General features: G+C 41.1%; 3 protein-coding genes across 4 annotated transcripts; all 3 read left to right on the plus strand.

Annotated features, from left to right (window-relative positions):
• The first annotated feature begins 1,342 nt into the window (after window positions 1–1,342).
• On the plus strand, window positions 1,343–12,036 carry nmnat3 (nicotinamide nucleotide adenylyltransferase 3). 2 transcript variants are annotated; one of them, XM_063461513.1, is made up of 5 exons: window positions 1,343–1,446; window positions 4,689–4,834; window positions 6,858–7,041; window positions 9,019–9,080; window positions 11,347–12,036. In XM_063461513.1, exons 2-5 carry the CDS (start codon window positions 4,723–4,725, stop codon window positions 11,760–11,762), a joined length of 774 nt encoding a protein of 257 aa, XP_063317583.1. In that variant the 5' UTR covers window positions 1,343–1,446; window positions 4,689–4,722; the 3' UTR covers window positions 11,763–12,036. The 2 variants fall into 2 exon arrangements, with proteins under 2 accessions (XP_063317583.1, XP_063317584.1); XM_063461514.1 differs by lacking the exon at window positions 1,343–1,446 and adding an exon at window positions 2,852–3,060.
• A 2,392-nt stretch (window positions 12,037–14,428) lies between these two features.
• Window positions 14,429–17,895, plus strand: rbp1.1 (retinol binding protein 1, cellular, tandem duplicate 1). Its single transcript, XM_063461515.1, has 4 exons — window positions 14,429–14,583; window positions 14,785–14,963; window positions 15,622–15,723; window positions 17,290–17,895. The coding sequence occupies exons 1-4, from the start codon at window positions 14,511–14,513 to the stop codon at window positions 17,338–17,340; spliced, it is 405 nt and encodes a 134-aa protein (XP_063317585.1). The 5' UTR covers window positions 14,429–14,510; the 3' UTR covers window positions 17,341–17,895.
• A 108-nt stretch (window positions 17,896–18,003) lies between these two features.
• On the plus strand, window positions 18,004–21,011 carry rbp2b (retinol binding protein 2b, cellular). The gene is made up of 4 exons (XM_063461516.1): window positions 18,004–18,937; window positions 20,010–20,188; window positions 20,628–20,729; window positions 20,948–21,011. The coding sequence occupies exons 1-4, from the start codon at window positions 18,841–18,843 to the stop codon at window positions 20,999–21,001; spliced, it is 432 nt and encodes a 143-aa protein (XP_063317586.1). The 5' UTR covers window positions 18,004–18,840; the 3' UTR covers window positions 21,002–21,011.
• Window positions 21,012–21,122: the final 111 nt, after the last annotated feature.

A 21,122-nucleotide genomic window follows, 5' to 3' on the forward strand; every position in this document is an offset into this window, starting at 1 on the left:
AGCTCTCAATTTACCGGTCGATCTACGTCCCTACCCTCACCTATGGCCACGAGCTGTGGGTAGTGACCAAAAGAACGAGATCGCGGATACAAGCGGCGGAAATGAGCTTCCTCCGAAGGGTGGCTGGCCTCTCCCTTAGAGATAGGGTGAGAAGTTCAGCCATCCGGGAGGGGCTCAGAGTAGAGCCGCTGCTCCTCCACATCGAAAGGAGCCAGCTGAGGTGGTTCGGGCATCTGACAAGGATGCCTCCTGGGTGCCTCCTGGGTGAGGTGTTCCGGGCATGTCCCACCGGGAGGACGCCCCGGGGCAGACCCAGGACACGCTGGAGAGATTATATCTGTCGGCTGGCCTGGGAATGCCTTGGTGTTCCCCTGGATAAGCTAGAGGAGGTGGCTGGGGAGAGGGAGGTCTGGGCTTCTCTACTCAGGCTGCTGCCCCCGCGACCCGGCCCCTGATAAAGCGGAAGAAGTTGGATTGATGGATGGATGTTTCACACAAAGTAGGTTGGATTCATTTGGTCCTCTTTTTTTTTCCTGTTTATGAGCAGTCATGGCATAATCTAGTAGTGATAAACTGTTGAACAGTTTATCACTGCTAGATTATTCATGTAACTGAAAGAAAACAGTTGTTTCATTCATTAGGGGACTGGATTCTCACTGCGATAACTTAATTTTTACCTCAAACAGCAATAAATATAAGATCAGTGATAACTTCCATCCATTCGTGTGAACATGAACACATCTGAAACCCTCCTTTGTTGGTTTTAACTGACACACACTGCTCCCTATATGAAACTGGTGCAGTTGTCCCCACAGGAAAGGGCTTGCTCTATTTTTATAGTGATATATAACAATGGCTCGCTAAATGCCATGTCACTTCTTTGAAAGCTTACATTCTTTTAAAGTTATTCTAGTCCCTCCGCTGCAAAGCAGAGTTATTGGAAAAGGGATTTGTGGCCATTTTTGTAATCAGTTGCAGGTTGCTCTACAAACAGTCAGTTAGTGTTGTACAGTGCTCTCCCCTTTCATCTGACAAGCAGTTTACAACAATAGAATGAAAGGTTACCTGGAGCTCATAGGTGTTTGATGCTGCACTGCTGTAAAGGTCAGCTTCTAATTGTAAGGTGTTCTGGGAAGATGCCGTCATTGCCCACAGATGCAGCAACACTGAGCTTTGCCTAGCGCAAAAAAAGTAACACTGATCTTTAATGTGCATCTAATAAATGAAAAGGCACCGTTATTACGTTTAATTACAAAGACTTGTCAACAACTTGCACGTACTTCAGTACCACGGAGAGCTCCGTCGCTGTAACCTTCATCCACCAGGGGTCGCACTTCAGCCAGGTTTTATCTGCGGAACCTTCAAACAAGCGCCTATCCAAAGGCGGGGAGGGGGGAGTGGTATCAGTGTAACACACTCGCCAAATGTCAACAATGTAAAAAGAAGGTAATGAAACGAACTATCGCTACTGCCTTTAATTACTGTGTAGATTGTATGACGCCTGCTTGACTGTGCTGTTATTCTGTTTTAACCGATTAAGCGCTTTACGCCTTGTTTATTAGTCCGCTAAGCTAGCGACTGTTAGCTGCCTGCTCAATGTCAAGGTGGACTGTCAAAGCTTCCTCAAATGTTGATGGTGTTTTAACTTACTTCATTAACTTCATTACGTTACAGTCTATGACACATACGTTATTCTGCCTTAAAAACATCATTAGAAACTTAGATTAAAAAAAAGGGCATATTTTGCCTTGCCAGCAGATGTGAATTGTAGAGTATTCACAGAAAAACACACTTTAGGGTTGGAGTGAGAGTGTGAGATCCTGCTTGCATAGCTTTATTTAAAGTTGATATTGTAGAAATGCGTGCAAGTGTACTAACTTTGAAAATGAATTTGCCAGATGACCTAGAAGAGTCTGATTACTCTGTCAGAGTGAGGCAGGGTGTAAGTGTCCACATCCAAACTAAAAGCTTTCTGCAAAGAGGAAGTTTGAAAGCGCTTCCTGAAAAGGACTTCCTGTTCAGCATCTTACTGTTGCTGTTCATACCCAAAATTACAATTACTAGTTAAATACATCAATTTCAAGGTCCTGCACCATGTTATATGGCGCACGTTTAACTAAACGTAACTAAACAAACTAAACAATCCCTGACATGTCTTAAGTAAGGAGAGAACATTTAGAAGAACTGAACATGATTTAGTGAAATAGAGAAATAATTTTGTTTCGCCATTAATTTGCAATTAGATTCAGGTGACCCAGCATGGCAGAACGTAATCCTAGCAGGACAGGATTTAGGATGTGTAGATGCTGGTTGTGGTGAAGATGAAGATGAAGGCTTGGCTGAGTGTCTGAGTGAGTCTGAGTGACTTGGGTGAGGTGACGATGGGGAGGAGGTAGGTCGCGTGAATGAGAGAGAAGAATGAAAGGGAGAATGACAGAATAGCAGTGAGATTTAAAGCATGTGGAGTGGAGGCTGATCGGCTCAAAGGAGGCAGGCAAGAAGATGATTGGACCAGAGTAATGATATCAGCATTGAGTTTCACAGGAGAAAGTGGAAGTGATGTAAAGAATAGAAGAGCAGCCGAGCACCCGGGAAAGCAGGCAGATGAGTGATTACGGAGCTCATTGTGCAGGCTGTACTGTAGTTATAAAATATAAAGTTTATATTATTTTACAGAAAAAAATGTTTGTTTTTTAAACCATGGACACACTGTTTAAAAAACAGGCATTTGTATAGTAGATAATGGAAAAAAAAACACAGGAGGTGCCTCAACCTCCTGTGTTTGCATTTTCTATCCCCTACTGCCTCATTTGGCGTCCTCATTGGTGCCCTCCTGGGTACACACAGACCACAGAAGAGGAGAGGGAGAAGAGCAGATGAAGCTAAGACTTTTCTTGGAAGTGAGGGTCTGGCTGATAAGTGACGTTGAGCATTTCTGGTTACCTGTGTTTAGCGAGTTTCCATGGAGGGGAATTATTCTTCTGTGTCCCTGCTTGGATACGCAGCGCCTGAGACCGCAGGAGGATTCATCCAGACTCTGCTGCTGTTTGGCCTTTTCTGGTTTGCACTTGCTTTTATCACTTAAGAAATGTTGGCCCACTTTGTCACTCTCTGAACTGGAGATGGATTTATTTGGATTAGTGTAATTCATTGTTCACTTGTACTCAAGTCATACTGTTGCTGAACAGGTGCACTGGCTCCCCATTAAATTCAGAGTATATTTTAAGATTCTGGTTCTGACTTTTAGAGCTCTTCCTGGACAAGCACCAGCTCACATCAGTAAACATTTACACCCATTCATCCCCAGTGGGTCCCTGAGGTCATGTGATTAGGGCCTACTTGTTGTGCATCACACAAGGCTGAAAACTAAATGAGATGGAGATTTTGCTACAGTGGCCCCCTAGACAATGGAAATCTTTCCCTCTGACCTGATCTATGGACTCAGTGATCACCTTCAAGAAACAACTAAAAACTCATCTTTTTAGACTTGCTTTTTTATTTTTATTTATTTTTTGAAATCCTCTGGTATTTTGTTGTGAAGGAAGTTGACCTTTGATCTTTGTCTCAAAAGATGATACACATAATACATTTTACTGACTTACTTACTAAAAGTAAAAAAATCCACACTCTGCTTCACATCTTCCAAAGCCGTCCTGTGGACAGCTACTGGAGGCTTTGGCCACCGGGCCTTATGTTTGAAATCTCTGGGCTCAGGAAATCTGTGATTCTAAATTAGGTGTAGGTGTGAATGTGAGCGTATCCCTGAAACAAACTGGCAGCTTGTCGAGGCTCCAACCCAACCCTGAATTGGGTAAGCAAAAAAAAAACAACAAAAAATGGATTTTAGTGTTATCACTGACGGTGTGTTTTTGTGTAGGCACAGATAGTAGAGTAGTGCATACCTTTGTGGTATCAGGCAAGCCCAAAATCCAGAAGGATTACTATTTGCTTCTATGCTGCCAACAACTGTGGCCAGAAGCATTTTGTTGTCTTTGTACATTCATCCCACTCATGTAAGCGCTTCAAAATTTTGCTCAAACACTCAGTCAATGATAGAGTCATTACTCTTTTCATTGTCAAAGGCTGAGTTCAGTATGACCTCATAAAAACATTTTTTGACCTTTACTTAAGAATTAATTTCCTAATTATGAGCAATTTCAAAATCCCAAACTAGTAACATTTTAGATCTAAATGTTGAGATAAAGCTAACTACTCACTTAACTTTGGTCAAGAAAGTTGTTAATTTAAAGTGAAATAAATGTTGGCTGGATTCCTGGCAGAGTGAGTGGTGAGTTGGCTGAGCAGTGGCTGGTGTTAATTTCCCTTTGGGCTCTTTACACACACAAACATGGACAGTAAAACAAAACTGCACTGTAGCTGTTTACTTCATCCAGTGCCCAGCCTCAGAAAAACACTGCATCCTTTATTCTTTTCGGTGTTTCTAAGTGGATTTGCTGTCCCAATGACAAATTGTTAGAAGATCAGAACCTGAGTGTTTTATTTTATTTATTTTTTTCTTCTCTGGGGTTAGACTGTGCTCATCTGTGTGTGTGGTGTTAATCTCTTTTTATGTTACATGCAGAGGTTTCCAGAAGAGGACTGTTTCTCATTGCTGTCTTCCTTGAGTCTCATCATCTTCTGTCCCATCATGTGACTCTGGCTAATACTCTGTTTTACTTTCCTCTAAGGTTCTTTGACTGCGGTGTGAGAGGTTAAACCAAGATGGCTGCCCGCCGTGTTCCACTAGTCTTGTTAGCCTGCGGCTCGTTTAATCCAATCACCAGCCAGCACATGAGGCTGTTCGAGCTGGCCAGAGACCACATGCACAGCACAGGTCAGATACAGACAACACTACCTCCCCTTATCATTTGTGTATCACTGTATCGTTTGACTTTAAAGAAAACCTGTGTCTGCACAGCCTCTGAAGGACTTTCAAAGTTTTTCTTTGGACACTGACTGCTTTTTCACTCACTCAATCCAGTCCCTGTACCTGCCCAATTTCAGAGGAATGTTTTTTGATTGTTAAACCTCTTCACCCAAGAGCCACCCACTCACGTATCTTTAGGTACGTTGTTAATAGCCTGTTGCAAAACAAATCATTTGTTCTCATTTTCTTAACTGATTTTACAAAAAATGCCAAATGTAACTGTTAGACAGACCTAAAATACTATTTTTGCAACAAGGTGGTTCCCAAAAAGCAAGTAGCTGTAAAGTTGGCATGTGGTGTGTATGGTGGCCTTAAAAATATGAGGAAATATGAGGAAACTGGACAAGTGGAGGCCACACCCAGACATGTCAGGCCTAAAAACTACAGCAGATGAACAGTATCTGCTGTAGTAATGGTCTCAGTGGAAGGGTGACTGTCAAAAAGTAAAAACTGATGGAATTATGAACATCTGGATAGCGTCTAATTGGCGACCGCTTCGTTTCTTTTTCCCAAAAATCACTGGCAAATCAGTAAAAGCATACCTGCATAGAGAAACACAGTGGAACACTATCAGTCATGGATTGGCCTCCCCAGAGCCCGGACCTCAACATTACTGAAGCAGTGTGGGATCATCTTGACAGAAAACAGAGCAAAAGTCAGTCAGAATTCAAAGAATAGCTTATAGCTCTTCGGGAAACCTGGAGAACTATTCCTGAAGACTGCTTAAAGAAATTACAAAGAAACCTGCCTAAGCTGTGTTGAAGAATAAAAGTGTTCATACCAAACATTGACTTTGAAGCTCATCAGACTTGTACCAACTGTTTGTGCCTTATATGCTGCATTTCCATGTATATTCTATGTATTTCAATAAATCCCTGAAACTATCTCCTATTTCCTAGCAAAATATAAAGGAATGAGGGGTGGCTCAAGACTTTTGCACGGTACTATATATGTGATGTATTACAACCCAAAAATGCCACTTTTCAGAGCTCTTTAGACTAGCTCATTGTTTATCACTTGTGGCCTTTAAATCTACTGTTTGATTGAGTGTCGCCCTGTCATTTGTCTTGTTCCTTGCTGCGGTGGCAAACAATCCCTGATAAAACTCCCTACGACCTTTCTGGCACTAAAGAGCAGACATGCAAACTTTAAGACTAGCTGGAGAAGAGAGACCTGAATACCTATGTCAAGTTGCCATAAACACAACTCCAAACGAATGCTAATGTTTCTCTGTGTCTGCCGCAAGCGAAATTAGGCTCTCTTTTTTTTTTCAGCAGGCAGTGGAGGTCTTTTGCCCCCTAGTGGCCGAAAAAAAATCAATTGCTGCATCTTTTAAAACCCCAGTACGAAGAATCCCATGCAATCATACAAACAATGCTAATATATGGCCGTCTCCGTGATTTGGAGACTCTTGTGTGGAAAACGCTTAGTCACCCTAAGCTTTATGTTCTGATCTGCTCTGCCACACAATCCCAGCTTCAGCAGACACAGCCTCCTTATATAAATTCAGGACATTTACATCGTAAAGCTGCTCTGAACACAGTGCAGCATTTCAACGTGCAGGAACATTAATGCTCTTACAGTTTTCCCTTCGACCCCCTTACCTATAAGGCATCAGCTGACTAGCTTGAGGTTGACATTCAGAAATCACAGTAGATGTTTTTCGTCCTTTGTCTGATTGTTTCCAACTTTGTCAGCTAAATAAACACACTTTTTTTCTAAAGCCTTATAATAAAATTGATGACACAGTATGATTTGAGACACCTTGTCACGATCACCCACCTTTCTCACTCTGTTATAAAGAGATTAATTGTCTTATTTGTCCTCAAATGTGAGATCTGATGAACCATTAATTGTATCAACGCCACTACCACATTTCTTTTTGGCTGTCATGACCCAGTTATACTCTGTTAATCTTCTCTCCCCTCAGGCCAGTACCAAGTGGTGGGTGGCATTGTGTCCCCAGTGAGTGACAGCTATGGAAAGCAAGGCCTAGTACTGGCTAAGCATCGTGTTGCTATGGCAGAGCTGGCGCTTCAGAGCTCCAACTGGGTCACAGTTGATGAATGGGAGAGCCAGCAGCCAGACTGGACGGAGACAGTGGTCACTATGAGGTATAAACCATCTTTACTGCTGGAGATTAGTTGTAAAGTAAAATAAAAAGAATTCTTGTGATATTGTGCAAGAAGGTGAATGGTTGAAACAATTTTTGCTTTCTCTTTCCTGTCACCCTTTATGAACACACCTCACAGACAGTTACATGCACAGTCAGTAAGTCCCTGGCCCTGGCAATTCGATGGTTAATCAGAAACTTTGAACTGGTTGAAACATTGTGTTGTGTATTTCCAGTCAAAAAATATATCTCCTGTCATAATAACTGCATTCTATAGCTAGAGAGTCTCATATCATGTCATATGTATGATGTTTTAATGTGCAAGAAGATAAGATCATCCCAGTATTACCAGCAGAGTTCGCAGGGATCCACTGTCCTTTGCTGCCCCTCTGTGAGCGCTTTATCATGCAAGCTCGTGCTGTTTATGTAAGAGTGCCACCAGGTTTCCTGCCTAATTTATGGTTTTAGTCTCTTGGGGGCTACTAGACTAGACTGGACCCATATTAGGTCTGGGGTTTTTTTTCATGGGGTGAAATTAGGACCACGGGCTGTTAAATTCATTGGCCAACTGGGAACGGTTTAGTGGCAAAAGGCTGCCTGAATATGTTTGAAGAGAGGTGCTGCACTGAGCGAAAGGATAGGAAAGAGGCCCCACTGAGTATTTGCTCGCTCACTAACACATAAGTTAACTGGACAGAATTTTCATATTTATTTGACCCAAGAGAACCATCCATCCATCCATCCGTTCTTTTCTGCTTATCCAATTTAGGATGGGGGAGGGGGGTGGTGGCGTTAGCCTACTGTAGGTATGAGCAACTTCTTGACCAGGATTGAGGCTGGGTGGTTCCTGATCATCCAAACCAGTTTTGTCTCATCTGATGGTGACAGTCCGGATCTTTCCCCAGACCTTGGCAAAGTGGTGTTCCCTCTGAATAACTTGTACTTAGGTACAGTTGTTTGAACTGCTGCTCTTGAATCTACATTTATGTAGAAATGACTTCTAGAGACCTTCTCAACTTGTGTAAATCTACAAATCTCTTTCATCAATCTTCACTGAATTCATTGGAATTTCCAATTCTTCTGAGTATTGATTAATCAAATTAGTGCTCAAATACATCCCATTATGTTTGCAACTAGAAACCGGTTTTAGTCAATCGTGATGACCAACGAGAAGTTAATAGGCCTTGTCAAGTCAATAGACACTGCAAAGCCTTTATTAAATCCTTTAATAAGTGGTTTTAGAGTGTATGTATATATTTGAACCTGTGTGTATAATTTTGACTTTTTGTAGACTAGAGAAAATTCAAACAAGTGGACCCAGTTCTTGTGTTTTTTAAAGTCATTAAAGATGTATGGTGTAAAATCATTCCACCCTGGTAAAAGAACAGTTCAGAGAAATTATTAAAAGCTCCAAATTACCATGAAATTCATGCCCACAATGAGTGGATAGTAACTTCTGACCACAACTGACACTTATACGCACACGCCCAGTCGTGTCTCATTCTTGCTGTAAGCCATGTTTGCTGATCAAGCCATGAAGTGGACTGTTGTTATGAGTTATGAGTCTGTGAGCAGGCCACGTCACACATTATTCAACGCACACACACACGCACACACTTTTACATACAGAACAACTTTAAGAAGCTTAAAGTTGAAGGTGAAGGTTTTCATTCATCTCTTTTAAAGGCTTTTCTATAAGTCGTGGCTATTTTTCCTTTTTCTAATCACTTCAATAAAGCTTTATTGACATGTTTAGACTGAATAGTGGATTACCTCAGCACATGCATGAACAGTAAGTTACTGCACAAAGCAGGAATGATGCACTGCACATGAATAAAACAACAGAAAAACTGAGGACAAAGAGGAAATGGTTAGATTCACAAACACAAATTAAAGAAAACTGCATGTATTACCACATAACTGTTTAAAAAACAAAGTATCAGTATCTTTTCTTTTCTTTTTTTCCTTTGGTTGTCAGGTATCATTACGGGCGTATTCTGAAGGAGTATGAGCGGAGCGTGGGAATGCACAACAACTCGAGTAAGAGTCTCTTATTGTTAAAAACTTTGGATCAGCTTAGAAACCCTTGACCACAGAGTGTTATCAGGTTTTTAGAGGTATTTATATGATGTTTTTATTATCACAAAATATGCACATTTTAAAGACAGCCCCAGAGAATGAAATCTTGTCGAATTTGTGGCTCCTCGCTCTACAGTGAAAATAGCATGGCATGGCCTCCTTAGGACTAGGAGAAAAAGCTGTTTTTATGGTCCAGCACGGCGGCATGTTTGCTGTCTGCTCCATGGACCGCCCAAATCAAGTATGTGGTACGACTCTTGCTTCTGCTGTTGTTGGTCAGTCAACCAGCTGCAGAGAAGAGCAGGTGCACAGTCGAGGTCTTGGAGGACTGCACAGGAGCGCATCTCAGATCTCTTCCCCCCTCTTTCCGACTGGAATCTTGTGTGTGGACTAACACATTTGTGGGACCATAAAACCAACATAACTTGTTCCCCATAGGTTAAGCATGTAACATCTTCAACCTCTGGTAGACTACTTTCAGTTCCAGTACATTTGCATGGGTCACCTGGTGGGGGGCAGCCTGTTCTCCAGACAGTGAGGTCCCATTTGGACTAACTGTTGTCACTCTCAGACAGACTGTCAAGCATTTGCATATAATTACCACGTAATTTAGTCTGCACCAATGAGTACGACTTTTCTACAACACTCTTCGCAATAGGGGACTCGACTCAGCTGGTTGCCAGATGGTTGTATTGTGGTTATTTTCCTATATAAAAGCTTGCTGAGCGCTTATGTCATTTTGCAGGGAGGGGTTCAGATCGATTAAGTCCTTGTATGTGAGAAAGCTACTATTGCTCCTTCATTCAAGACTTTTCTAAATGAATTTGTGTTTAATTGGATTTTTTGTGTATGCAGATTGGTGATTTTTGGCAATTTATCACAGTTAACTGCCAAATTGTCAAAATAGATTGCATCTAATTGTGAACTTGGGCCCATCCAGTTACAAACGGACAGCAGTCTGATTGCTGTTTTATTGCCATCTTGACGGACCAAAGTTGCTTTGAAAGATGGCAGTAGACTGTGAGTAGTTGCAGACCTGGTCCTCGTCTTCGGGGCAACCAAGATCACAAGTTCATTGCACCTAACTGCAATAAATCTGGTCGTGCTGCATTCTCCAACTACTGTTTTCACTAGTGTTACTGTAGTATTAATGATTCGTAGACTCTTCTACCGTCAGCTCAAAGTGAAACTTGTAGTATCTTTGAAGAGTGAAACATTAATGTCAGCCCTCTGCATCAGCTGGGCTTTGTGTTCTTCTGTTAAACATGAAGATGTTGAAATTTTTATTGTCAGGCTGTTAGTATGCTAACATTGCTGCTAGAAATGGTGAGGATTTATTTTGACATTGGGTTGATATTTAACCAGCCCTGCGAAAGATAGATAGATAGATAGATAGATCTTATAAATGAAAGCTAGCCAATTAGAATTCTTAGAAAAAAACAAAGCCGGTAGAGCTTGCAATTGTGTGCAGAGCCTATTTTGCAGTAGAAAGTCTTAGCTCGCCTGCTGCTTCAGTCTCCTTTTTATTGCAGTTTATCTGGGTTATGCAAACCTTCAAAGTTTTTAATGTGAAAGCTGAATTCCTAGAATAATTAGTCTTGTTATAATTTTCTTTAGCCTCGAGCGTCATGAATATCTAAGTTGTGTAATTTGTAGAACAAGTCCGTTTTAGTCATGTTGTGCATTTTATTTGCCCTGTCCAGGCGCAAAATGTTCACTTTCTTTTTCTTTGATATTCACATCACTGGTGCCTTCAATTTTTAAATTTTGCTTCCTATTAGTGTGTGGACTCTTTGAGGAGACAGTTCAATAAAGTACTTTTTTTTTTTTTTTTTAAGCTTGGTTGTGGACTAGGCAGTTGGCAAGAACCCACTGAACTCTGTCCCTGTATTCAAAAAGAGGAGCACATGAGGATTGTGTCGCTCTTTGCTGTTGTGATTGCTCAGAAAGAAGACTGGCATATCCAGCTGCAGGACAACATATTAATTTGAAGGAAACCAATAGTGCTGGAAGATGATTAAAATTGTGTAGATGGATATAAAAACGATGAATTTGGAGGGGTTGAAATAGACCCTTGCATATTTTAAGCCATCTCTGGAGGGAAATTAAATGAAGTTTGTTATATTTGTCACACCGTGTTTTATCGTTGTTTTTGTTTTATCATAAAAACTGGTTCGAAAGTGTGTAAATAGTCATCTTCTCTGTTTTATTCTGCCACCCCACTCAGATCTGTATCCCCAGCTGAAGCTTCTGTGTGGGGCAGATTTCCTAGACACCTTCAAGATCCCCGGCTTGTGGCGGGACGACCACGTCGAGGAGCTGGTCGGGCATTTTGGCCTCGTCTGCATCAGTCGAGGGGAGCTGCAGCCCGAGCGGGCCGTGCACGAGTCGGACCTGCTGTCCCACCACAGGCACAACATTTTCCACGTGAGGGAGTGGGTGAAGAACGAGACGAGCGCCACGGAGGTCCGCCGGGCACTGAGACGGGGTCTGAGTGTGAAGTACTTGCTTCCAGACTCTGTGATAGAATATATTCACCGGCACAACCTTTACACAGAAGACAGTGAGATGAGAAATAAGAGCGCGGTGCTTAGGCCGCTCGTTAAGCAGGCACAAGAGCCGGTAAAGAGTCTAGACGACTGATGGAGCCCTCGAAGGGTGAATTCACTCACAGATGAGTGCTTGTCTTCAGGGAATGGAAGCTCTGTTGGCCTAAGTGTGTTTTACAGGCATCACTTTTCTTTTTTTTTTAAGTAAGAAGCATCCAAACACCGACATGGTGTTTTCAGAAGTGATGCAAATACTGAGCCACATCGTCATCCTACATTTTTTTCCTAGAGATTTTTCACCATTCATTGTTTTTACTCATTGGACTTGATGGCAGTTCTATTAATTCAAATAAAATATTTTTTGTATTCCCGCATGACTATTTTTTTTTCTTTGCTTTTGTCGGCCCAAGTCCCAAAAACACACACGCGACAAAAAAAAGACTGTAAAATGACTGCTGGGGTTTTTATTTATTTAAAACATTTAAAAAGGCTTTCATATTGAAACATCTGGCCATCTATGTGCCAGATGTTTATATAGTTCACAAACATTTGTTGACATAGAGACAGATACACTCACTTTAACAAAGAAAGTCAAGACAATTCAATTATATGAAAAATTATTATTTTTTAAACGCAAGTTCAGACACAAAAGAAAAGAAATCATGAATAAAGTATGATGCGTTTCAAATATCACAAGAATACACTTTGATTCACGGGTGTTCAGCTGCTCATTAATGTAAATATCTTATTACCCGATTACACGACAGCTACATGATGCATTTAGGCATGTAGAATAAGACGCATAAGAACATCTTCATTGATCCCAGAGGGAAATTCGCATGTCTGCGTTGGCTCATCTGCTATTTGTATGAGAATTGAAAAGCCTGTTGGCTGTGGGTGCAAATGACTTTCTCTATCTCTCTATTTTACAATGAAGGGAGAGGAATCTTTTTTTTTCCATAAAAATGTTGTAAAGTGGGTGATCAGAGTTGTTGAGGATGGCTTCTAAGATCTTTAGTGTGCATCTTTCCAACCATCTCAAGTGGCTCCATTTACAGAGACAGCTTTTCTCACCAGTTTTTCCAGTCTCCTTGCATCCTGGTGCTGGCTCTCCAGTAGAAATTGAACAGCAGAAGATTGGGAAAATGTTGCCCGGATTTCTGCTGTGACATTCAAACAGAGTTTGGCATAAATAACATGAAAGCACGCATCCGTCCTTTTTTGTATGAATAGTTCAGGTTGGTGGTGGTGGTGTAATTGTGCCAGCAATATTTTCTTGGCACACTTTAGGCCCCTCAGTACCAACTGAGCATGATTTAAGTGCAACAGCCTACCTGAATATTACTGCTGCCCATGTCCATCCCTTTATGACCACAGTACACCTATTTCCTACTGGCTGCTTCCAGCAGGATAACCCACCATGTCACAAAGCTCAAATCATTTCAGACTGGTTTCTTGAACATGAAAATAAGTTCACTGTGCTCAAACAACCTCCACAGTCACCAGATCTCAATCCAATAGAGCACCGTTGAGATGTGGTGGAACTGAAGATTGACATTATGGATGTGCAGCCAGCAAAGCTGTGTGATGCTTTCATGTCAATATGAAACAAAGTCTCTGAGGTGTCCAGCACCTTGTTTAATCTGTGCCATGAAGAATTAAGGCAGCTCTGAAGGCAAAAAGGAGGTCCAGAGCTGTACTAGTAAGCTAATAAATACTTAATAAAGTGGCCAGTGAGTGTACATCTTAGTTGCTAGGCTTCCAGGTAGTAGACTTGAATCTGCATCTTTTCTTTTTCTTTGATTCGTATTTCTTATGTGAGTGTCACTGTGGGTGTTTCTACCCAGCAGCTGCCTCTCCTAACAACAGCGATTCATTCTTGGCTCTATTCATTTTCACCATTGTCATCCACACACTGTGTCTGTGAGGCCCGCGTTTCTTCCACCAAAGGATTTAAAGTAATCCTGACAGTTGCTCGGTTACGGGAGGTGTTTTCTCACTGAGACCAATGGCTGAAAGCGCTGCTATTCCATTGATACTAAATAGTGGCGATTATGATGATGGTGTGTGTCTTTGCCTGTCTTTCAGTCAGCAAAGGATTTAGGCAGTGTGTTGGCTGCAGCGCGCTGCCCAAAAGAGAGCTTATCAAATTAATTGAGTTATTTAGGCGAGACAGAAGATGTGACAGGCATATTGTGCTACAGTTAATTGTTTGAGTTGGATCATTTTAAGCTCAGGTGATTCTGCTTTTGTGCTGTGAATATTATCCTCTTAGCATGCTCCATTCAGCCATTTTCACTTGCTCTCTGAGTGATTTCTTTTGTACTCATTTAGTCTGACTGTCGATGGCTCCGATATTTAATTTAAAAAAAAAGAAAAAACTGATTCAAACATCATTGAAGCAGGCCTCATTTTATATAAAAGAATCAGCTTACAGGCCAAATCTGACACACGTGGCTTCATAAATAAACAGGCCTGTGTCAAATTAATAGAGGAGGCGTATTGATCCTAATCCCACCTAAACACGTAAGCATTCTCCAACATAAGGCACACAAGTGTTTACATTATGTAGATCACGCATACCGCTGGTTCCCAGCACAGTAAAAGCGTGGTGAGGATTGAGAGATTACGTGGTGTTGGCATTGGGAGGGAAGTGGGAGGTGCCAGCAACATTTTCCATTAAAAAAAAAAGAAGTGAAACCCAGCAGGGTAATCGGATTAAAATGAGTTTGGTTCAAATTGGGGCTTTTGAGAGTGTTTTCTGCACTCCATCCCCAGCAGATGTCCACAACAGACCTCCTCATTCTCTGGAAGTGAAGAAACCAGCAGAGGAACAGCCAACATGGTTCCTAATCTGACCGGATATTGGAAAATGATTTCCAATGATAACTTCGAGGAGTATCTGAAAGCTCTGGGTGAGTTTATTAGTTCGGCAGGGAGTCATGCCCAGAGAAGGAAGGCACAGATCACAAGTGTACAGCTCGAAAAAGCAATGATGAAATTATAAACCTGATCTTTACACAATCTGAGGCAGTTCTTTCTGTGTCCTTATATGCATAAAACCTCACTGCTTCTTTGTTTTCAATTCATTTTTTGTCACCTTGCTCATGGGCCAGATGTAAACATTGCCATCAGGAAAATTGCGACCTTGCTGAAGCCTGACAAGGACATCGTTCACGAGGGCGACCACATAATCATCAAGACTCTCAGTACCTTCAAAAACTACAACATGGATTTCTACGTGGGCCAAGAGTTTGAGGAGGATCTGTCTGGAGTGGACGACAGGAAATGCATGGTAAGATTTTTTACTTTTTGTACTTAAATGCATCTGTAGTTAGGAACCTGCTGAGACTTTAACTAAACATCACAGATGAACCACACTGCTGCCAGGTGTTGGGATCTTTGGCATTGACACAGGAGTGCAGATTCTGTGGGCGTGTAAACGACTTCCACCCTTCAGCATAATGAGCGCATGGTGTTGCAAGAACTGGTTGTTTTATACAATAGCAGGAAAAAAAAATCTACCCACTCATAAAAGTTTCCTCCAACTTTTTACAAACTCTTATAAATTGTTGTAATAAGGAACAATGTCAAATGCTGCATGGAAAGAACTGGTTGAGGATAGAACTCATATTTAATCAGATTATGTCACTGACTGCTGAATAGGATCACAGATTATCTGTGGTCCCCATCGAAAGCCCTTTTTTTGTATGCTTATAGGCTGATTTTAGTTAAGCTTTAAGCTGTTTGGAGTGCCGCTAAGAGGGAAATTCACATGTTTGTGTGTAAAGATCTATCTGAATAATTATGGGAAATGGGTCATTTATTCAGCTTATTGTATTCTGCATACTAAAATCAATATGCTCTGTTTTAAGAGTAGTAAGAGATCCTTCCCTGATGCCTCATGCTTTTTTCACTCTGTCTCTCTCTCTCTGTCTTGTGATGTCTTGCAGACCACCATCACCTGGGAGGGGGACAGGCTGGTGTGTGTGCAGAAGGGAGAGATCGAAGGGAGAGGCTGGACCCACTGGGTGGAGGGAGATGAGCTTCATCTGGTAAGAAAACATCAGTCCCTGCCATGAATATTAATGCATTCAATTTAGACACTTTAATCCAAATCCAGAATGCCTCTCAGCGCTGTATGTGAAGAGCATTGATTTTTATGTGGGACTCTAGTATGAATTAACTACCAGCTCAAGCTGCAGTAACATTACAGTCTGTATGGAGGATTTCTGACAGTTACACAACCGACTCACAGCCAAATAATTATTTCCACTTAATTAAATAGCTCTGCTCACATATTTGATTCCCAAGTGTTCCCTCCAGATGCAAACTGCATGATTAAAATTTAAAAAAAAAATGTGTGCATACTGTGAAATTAAAAGCCATCCAAATTCTTCTTCTCCTGTAGTTGGCACCTCTGTCAGTCATTACGAGCAGAGCCTTCGAGTTAGCCAACAAATGCATCATAAATGCTTTTATAAATTCTGTTAAAGCGCATTTGCATCTGAAAATACATTAACGCAATAAGTAGCCCATTAGTGTTTTCATTAGCACAGCATTATCAGATTTTCCTGTGTATGATTACTGCCATCAAAGCTAAACAAAAAATAATCTGCCAAGTTATTTGGTTTAAGTGATGCTAGCAGATGTTTTCAATCAGCTTCCCTGAAATTAGTTACAGTATTAGTGGAGAGCTCCCCAGAGCCGGTTTGAGTGTAGAGCAACAGAGACCTCTGGTGGCTGACACATGAACTGCAACTGGAAATGTGTATTAATTCAGTGTAAAGAGGGGCGACTTTTTTCAGGTCATTTGAAGGATTCAGTGTTCTTTTGTGGGTCAATAAGATTCACCCATGTCTTTGGGAAAATAAATAATCTGCTATCAATAAAATAAAACAACATCAGTGATCTCTGTGTTACAAGGTTGAACGGACACAAACCAACAATCTTGTCGTGATTAAAGAGACCGCTTTGTTCTTCTCGTTTATATCTTGCAATAGTCCACAGTGCTGCCATATTTCATGTTTACGTGCTTATCTTGGCAGAACTACATAGGTCTTTTTAAAATGAAATAAACTACAGGGTATTATTTTTCTTTTACTTTTAAAGCTTTTTTTTGTTTTGTTTTTCCTTGTTTTGTTTTTATTTTCTTTTAATTTTTAATTTTTTTAGGGGGGCGTGTAGTAGTGCAGTGGTTAGCAGTGATGCCTCATGGTCCTGGGTTTGAATCCACCGGCCTGCAGGGACCTTTCTGTGTGGAGTGTTTTCACATTCTCCCTGTACCTGCATGGGTTCTCACCTGCGTCTTCCCACAGTCCAGAGACATGCATGTTATTTTAACTGGTGATTCTAAATCGGCCACAGGGTTCAATGTGACCTTGAATGCCAGTGTTTGTGATAGCTCTGATGTTTTTAGCCCCTCCCCACTTACTAACTGCAAGTTGGTAATTTTTTGTATCACTTTTTATGATTAAAGTAAAGAAACACCACTTACCTCTGGTTAATGATGACACTAATCCTTGTCCATCTACTGCTTAGAGGTTCTCATTGGTCAGCATTACTTTCTGAGTCTCTCACATGTCTGAATAAACATATCAAACATGTATTTTTCTCTCCAGGAGCTGAGAGCTGCAGGAGTTGTTTCCAAGCAGGTCTTCAAGAAGACTTAAAGCAGCTTTCAGTGAACAGTCTGGTGCCCGCACCAAAAACTGGCTCAGAGAGACACATCAGGAACAACCTCTTCCTCTAACATACAGTCCGACTTTCCTTTTATCCCTCCGGCCTGTCCGTGTGTCCGTGTTACTGTAGTGAACTCACCAAACACACGTTTCTGTTCCATCATGCTGTTGCCTTACTTTGCCAAAGGAATTTCTTTGTAGCACAAATGGGCAAGTTGACATATAACACCACAAAATCCAATACTGTGTATTTGTTTCAAGGTGGGTGCTTTGATTAGCAGGTTTAGATGTGCTGGACGCATGCGTAAGTGCCATAGCTGTAGCTGATCTGATGGGTGAGCCAGCTGGGAATGTTGTGGATGCAGTGAAGAGAAATGTAATGACTTAGTTTTGTAAATGATTACAGCTGAAGGACGATGGTAAGAGCAGAACTTGGCTGAGATGCTCAGTCTCCAGAATAAAAATGTTACATGTATTTGTCCCAGTTCCTTTAAGACTGTGGCTGTGAAAGTTGAATCAATCAATAAATGAAGCCGTTCTAAACCATCCAGTGTATCAGAAGCTCTTTTGAGATGAAAATACCTCTCTTCCCATGCGAGAGAAATCTCTTTGCTTCCTCTTGCGAATGAACCAAACAGCTCAGGTCACATTTAGCTTTGAATCACTTAATCTGTCACCTCGCTTTGTGCCATGTCATTACCAATTGGGCATAATCTATACATGCTGTGCAACTCACTTGCTCATTCTTCGCTGCTGCTTCTGATCGCGCTGCTCTTTTGACTCCTTCCTGCTGCTTCTTGTGCATTCACACACAGGCACCTCACCAGCGTATACCTGCAAGCTCTGTTGACTTATCATTCCTCAGAGGAGCTGTTATTGATTTCTGTACTCTTGCTTTGGGTGGTTAAAAAAAGCGCTCTTTTGTGAAGGAGTGAGGTGTCGACACAAAACCAGAGAAGCGTGTTTATTCTCAATAAATTTGCGGGTCATCTGCTGAAGGTGGGCTCTTTTTAAATCTGAGTTTCAGTTATATGTGCTTCAATGTGATTATACTGTAGCATAAAACCTTCTGGAGGGGATCTCTGGAAAACAAAACGGTTGGGTTGAACTTTATTAACCTTCAAACCTGTTCAAAGTTCAAATGCTCTGGTTGAGTTTGCCATTGAAACAGACCAAACAGTGTTAGCACTGAAAACAGAATAGCCTCTCCTGGCTACACATTGTATGCTGACCCGTACTGCAAGTGTGCACGTGCATCGAGAGCGATGGTGATGGTACACTTTAACGTGGATGCCCACAGATGTGCCTGTGGTAACCTCCGTCAGTGACCGCAGAAAGCAGGTCCTCCCCCTCAGAAATAACTGCCCCTGCCAGTCCTCTTTAAGCTATAAACTCACTTATCAGTAGCACTCTGCCCTCGTGCCCCCCACTCATATAAAAGCAAGAGGACACCCTGCCTCTTCCCCACTCCCTACACTCTTCAGTCCACACATGTCAGCTTCACCAGCTGCAGCCATGCCAGCAGACTTTAGTGGAAAATGGATACTGGAATCCAGTGAGAAATTTGAGGATTACTTGAAAGTACTGAGTAAGAAAACTTACATCCTGATATGTTCAATTTTAGACTAAAATGTCTTAGTTATATGATTAAAGAAAGATTAAAAGATTTTAATACTTCTAATCTTTTTCTTAACAGAACAACCGTCTACTTTTGAGTTACTTACTACAGATTCTTGTTGAGTAAAACTGAGTGTGATTATACATCATACATACATATTATGCTGTGAAAAAGTATTTGCCCCCTTCCTGATTTCTTAGATTGTTGCCTAGTTGAAAAATTATCTTATCTATTAAGGGAAAAACAGTCATCCAAACATGTTAAAAAGTAATTGCCCCTTAAGTCTAATAAATGGTTGTGCCACGCTTGGCAGCAAGTACAGAATTAATGCAATAGCTGGCAAAGACTCTTCACATCCCTGTGGAGGAATTTTAGCCCGCTTTTCTTTGCAGAATTGTTTAAATTCAGCTACCCTGGAGGATTTTCAAGCAGGAATGGCCTGTTTGAGACATTCAGAGGTGGACTTACTGGTATGTTTCAGATCATTGTCCTGCTGCATAACTCAAGTGCTCTTGAGCTTCAGGACACAAACTAATGTTCAGATATTCAGGAGTTTCTGGTAGAGAGCAGAATTTGTGGTTTTATCAGTCAAAACCATGGTTTTTATCAGCATCCAAGTCCTGAAGCAGCAAAGCAGCCACCGACCATCACACTACCACCACCATGTTTAACTGTTGGTTTGTTGTACTTTTAATACAATGCTGTGTTAGTTTTATTCCATATGTAACGAGACTAAAACCTTCCAAAAAATATAATTTAACAAATTTAATTTGATCCTTATCCTCTTTCTTCATCATTCAGAAACAGCATTTTGCATTTATTCAGGTTTTCTTTGTCTATGTCTATGATCTGAAACAAGTGTGATAAATATGGAAAAAATAAGAAATCAGGAAGAGGGCAAATATTTTTTCAAATCACCGCAACATATAAAATCACAGCTAGCTATATTACTAATATGTAACTAAGGAGTTACCACAGTTCATCCTCACTTCATCATCTGTTCCTGATACAGCCTGAACAATCTTCTGTAATCTGCTCCTAGATATTGACTTTGCTACAAGGAAAATTGCCATCTCCCTATCTCAGACCAAAGTGGTTTTCCAAGATGGGGACAAGTTTGACTTCAAAACACTGAGCACCTTTAGGAATTATGAGCTGGCCTTCACTGTAGGCGTGGAGTTTGATGAGTACACCAAGGGACTAGACAACAGAAATGTCAAGGTAAGATAACCACTGGAGTCCAGATGTGATGAGTCAGTCCTTGCCCATGTGCTTCCAGGGTACCTGAAACAACAGGTTCTTAAAAAAATGAATCCATCTTTCATATATGTGTAATTAGTATTCAGTCCTGTATATTTCAGACTGATTTATAAGCTTATCAGTGTCAAGTTTTCTTTAATACTCTGCACTAGCTGATGCTTTAATGTTTTTAAAAAATGAGCAAGTAGGCCTATGATAAGTCAGTGCTAAAAAAAAAAAAAACTAGCATAAAAGCAAGGATAAGCTGGTTAGTGTTCATTAGCCTTCGGGTCATAAATCCGAGCATGTTAGCAGCAATGATATAAGCTTATCTGAACATGAAATTCCTTATCACAATGTTCAGACAAAATTACATTACGCCAGCTAAAAACTGGCTTAACTCTTTAACTGTTGTCTTCAGAGTCTGGTGAAGTGGGATGGGGACAAGCTGGTGTGCACTCAGAAAGGCGAGAAGGCCAACCGTGGCTGGAAGCACTGGACTGAAGGAGACAAACTCTACCTGGTGGGCTGACAGTGCTTCTGATATTTAGAGTTTTATTGTTTTGAAAGATTTGAGACTGAGCTTGTGCTGAATGGTAATAAAGAAATGTCTCCCATTAGTGGGAGGTGTTGCATAATCAGGATGTGACTGTTAAGTATAAAATGGCCAGCTATAACATTGTTCAATGTTCTTCTGATCCCTCTGCTGAATAACATTAACAGATTTTTCTTCATCCACAGGAGCTGACATGTGAAGGTGTAGTTTGTCGGCAGGTGTTCAAGAGAAAAGAATAATAAAGTCAATGCTTCTAAATGAACGTGACATGTTTTTTTAAATAAAAAAATATATGAGCAGAATGAATCAATGCATAAAGGTGCTTTGAGAACCATATTGGATTTATATTGAACTTTTTCC

This window comes from Pelmatolapia mariae, linkage group LG18 (assembly GCF_036321145.2).
Source record: "Pelmatolapia mariae isolate MD_Pm_ZW linkage group LG18, Pm_UMD_F_2, whole genome shotgun sequence".
Taxonomy (NCBI): domain Eukaryota; kingdom Metazoa; phylum Chordata; class Actinopteri; order Cichliformes; family Cichlidae; genus Pelmatolapia; species Pelmatolapia mariae.